Source organism: Arvicanthis niloticus, chromosome 4 (genome assembly GCF_011762505.2).
Source record: "Arvicanthis niloticus isolate mArvNil1 chromosome 4, mArvNil1.pat.X, whole genome shotgun sequence".
Classification (NCBI taxonomy): Eukaryota; Metazoa; Chordata; class Mammalia; order Rodentia; family Muridae; genus Arvicanthis; species Arvicanthis niloticus.
The window spans coordinates 1,845,451-1,849,290 of record NC_047661.1 but is presented as its reverse complement, the minus strand read 5'-3'; the positions used below and the strand labels follow the sequence as shown (position 1 = coordinate 1,849,290).

The 3,840-nt window shown below is 38.5% G+C and overlaps 1 protein-coding gene across 1 annotated transcript; it reads right to left on the bottom strand.

Annotated features, from left to right (window-relative positions):
- Positions 1-2,225: 2,225 nt before the first annotated feature.
- On the bottom strand, positions 2,226-3,158 carry LOC117707283 (putative vomeronasal receptor-like protein 4). Its single transcript, XM_034500725.1, has one exon. It carries the CDS (start codon positions 3,132-3,134, stop codon positions 2,226-2,228), a length of 909 nt encoding a protein of 302 aa, XP_034356616.1. The 5' UTR covers positions 3,135-3,158.
- Between the last annotated feature and the right edge of the window lie 682 nt (positions 3,159-3,840).

Below are 3,840 nucleotides of genomic sequence, written 5' to 3'. Positions count from 1 at the left end.
ATGGCCCAGGTTATACAAGCTCCAGTTTCCACCAATTTTGTGAAAGATTGGGAATACTACATAAAACGGATATTCCATATAATCCACAGGGCCAAGGTATAGTAAAAAGGACACATCAAACCATTAAATGTCAATTTGAAAAAATTAAAAAGGGGGAATGATACCCTACCAAGGGATCCCCCAGAAATATCCTTCATCATACACTCTTCATTTTAAATTTTTTAAATTTGGATTCTGAAAAAAAATCTGCTACAGATAGATTCTGACATCCTGATACAAAAAAAAATTTTACAACAGTCCTCTGGAAAGATCCATTAACTGGAACCTGAAATGGGCCAGACCCAGTGCTTATCTGGGGAAGAGGTTCTGTTTGCATATATTCCCAAACTGCAGATGCTACACGTTGGCTGCCAGAGAGACTGATTAAACAAATAGACAACAATAACAAATCCAGGGAGGAAAAACCCCCTGAGAAACATATTTTTTCTTCACAGGAAACATAAAGATGCTTCACAATTGCCTTCAAATTGGAACAGATCAACGAGTAAACCTGACTTGAGAAGTTATCAGTGCTGAAAAAGACATCACCACCCATAACTCCAGGATGGCTCTATTGGACTCTTGATTCCCTGACTTATGATTTAGTGGGGAACTAGATTGTTTTAGATTTAGTGGGAATTTAGATTAGGAAAAAACCCACTACCACAGTTACTATAGTTGTTTTTTGGGTTTGAGATTGACTAAAACAGGAACAAGAATTTCCTTAGTTTTCTTTAGATCAAAGCTATGATCAGTTTTATATTTATATAGATTTAGATTCTGATATAAAACATTTATAAACAGAATAGAAGAGGCTTACACTTTTTACTCCTCTGATAGAGAGAGTTATGTGTTACCCTTAAAAAAGAGTGTTGCTTTTATACTGACTATTCAGACATTGCTAAGTCTCTTGTCTCTTGGGTTAATAAGGTTCAACAAACTGATGGCTTTTGTACGAGATACTATTCAAATGAAACCCATACAGGTCCACTATTACAGGCTGGAAGTAGGGGACTCTGAAACCTCTGTCATCAAGACTGATGAGGATTAACCCCTAACTTACGCACTAAACCAGATAGTCAGTGACGGATAAGAGAACATACCGAGACCCTTGCCCCTAAAAGAAGGGAGGCCTCACCATCCTAAGACAAGAGCTCAACCAATGGCTGTTGAGTATCCAAGGACGAGAAAGGGAGGCTGGGGTCCTTTGTTCCAACCTAGGACAGACACGGTTTCCATAAGTTTTCCCAGCCTTCCCTTTTAAAAAAAAATTTAAAAAGGGGGACCTGTTGGGAGCCGACTTTAGCAGAAAGCGGCTAGATCAACTTTGCAGCCATCTGGAACCATATACCCTGACGAAAGATTTGGTTTTCAATAGCCTACAACAGCTAAAACACACTCTGATATCCCACATATTTTGTGTTGCTGCTTACTGCCCCCAGCTGCAAGGTACACGTGGTAGTCACGCCTGCAAGGCAATGCAGTTCACGTGCTGTCCACGTGCTATCTACACCATACATGCTCATAAGGCACATGTGCTATCCACACCTGCAAAACATTACAATACACGTGCTATCCATGCTATAGACACCTGTAAGGCTTACGTCATATCAACACCTACAAGGCACGTGATATCCACGCGCCTACAAGGCACGTGGCAAAAGCCTATAAATAGCTCAAAATTCCCTTCAATAAACGAGACTTGATCAGAATCTCTGTCTTGTCTCCATTCTTCGCGTCTCTTCCCCTTTATCCCCACTCTCTCTCTCGCTAGACCCTGACCCTCGGACCGGAACGGACAATACGGGCTACAACAGTTTGGCGTCCAACATCAGGCTCCAATAAGCATAACAGTTTGGTGCCCAAGCATGGGGGGTTCGCGACACATATGCATACATAAAATAAAATAGAATAAAACAAAACAAAATAAAATACATCTCCTTTAAAAATATTATTCTTTAATCTGTTTTTTACAGTTCAATTGTTATCCCCCTCCTGGTGTGCACTGTTACTGTTCCTCATCCAATACCTCCTCCTTGGTCTCCAAGAGGATGTCCCCATTGCACCAGACCTCCCACTCCCTGGGGCTTCAAGTCTCTTCTCTCACTAATGCCAGACCAGGCAGTCCTCTGCTGTATATGTGTCAGGGGGCTGCTTTTTTAAAAATAGTGAAAAATTACTCCCCATTAAAAAGTCTGGTGGCATTTTGGCCACAAGTTTTTGAGCACATTGATTATTCTGTTATCAGAACTGATTTGTACCAAAGGAGTAATTGTGGGATAGGCATTCATCACAAACTTCTGAACAGTCAGGATGACAGGGTCGTACCTCCATAACAGGACTGAGGTAGATGAGATGAAGAAGTCCACCCAGTACATGACCACAAAGAAAACCACCAGCAGAAAGATGGTCTGGGTTGCCCTTTTCTCAGGGGATACTCTCAGGTAACTGATGCTATGAAGATGCTTGCATTGTCTCTGATGTCTGAACAAGATAATCACCATGTATGTACTTGTGGTCAGCATGACTCCTACAAGAAACATATCTCTTAAAGTTGTCACTGTTAAAATCAATCCTCTGATGATGTTGTTCATGGGAAAGTGTGAGCAGTATTTAGAGACCTTCATCTGGTTGGTCTCACTCACATTGGTATAAGCACCAACAGAGAAGAACTGGTTACTAGTGAAGGACAAATTGAAAGACCAAATATAGAAGAAAGCATAGATTATGTATTTTTTCAGTTTATGTTTAAATTTTGCCAACAGTGAGGTACTGGGACTGATTGTGACAGCCTGGAACACACTCAGGAGGCAGGTGGTGCAGATAGAGAGGCCTCTCATTACTCTGTTTACATAAAAAGTTGCCTTACATTTGATGTCATTTTCAATGTTCAGTAATTCAAACATATCTGTAAGCCAAATATCCCATCCAGTGAGTACCATAATTATGTGAACAAAGGTCAGTTGACAGGATATCAGGTCCACAGGCTTATGTCTGTGACTTGGGATTATGAAAATATAGAAAATTAGCAGAAACATATTGGCTAGAACTCCTAGTCCAGCTAGGAAATAAAGAACAATCTTGATTGAAGACATAAATGAAAAGTGTATTCATTTTAAAAGCAGAGTGGAAGTCTGTTTCATATATCTGAAGAAATAAATTATATATCAAACATAATTCACTTCACAGTATGGATATATAATCATCCTATTTTTCCTACTAATTCTTGAGTAATCTGTCCCTTTCACTTTAATGCTTCATATTGGCTATACCCTACATTTCTATATATCATCCAAGGATATCCTATACAGAGAGAACATTATGAAAAATACATGCATTTATAGTCATATTTACACAGAATGCACAATTTTTGTTCCTGTAGTGAACCTGAGTCTCATACCTTAGAAATCCAATCCTATAGATTTAAATTGGCTCATTTTATACTTAACAACTAAAACACTAATAATGAGCATAGAAGCTGAATGACTTTTACAGAAATGAAGAAAAACTATGGTGAGCTTGGGGAATATCATAGAAGATATAAAAAAATCAGATGATAACTGTATAATTTTACTATGATTTATTTTGCAATTATCCATATTTTGACTCACAATTCTAATGGAATTCCAGTCATAATTTATAATATGACAATTTTAATCAGCAAAAGGTCTATATCAATTCATCTTTTCTTATGTTTCTTTCCTCATGAAATCTTACATCCTCAGAATCTAGAATTAAGACACAGATACAGTGGAAGACCATTAGTGTACCTTCCAGACTCTGTCAATTGCATAAGCAGTA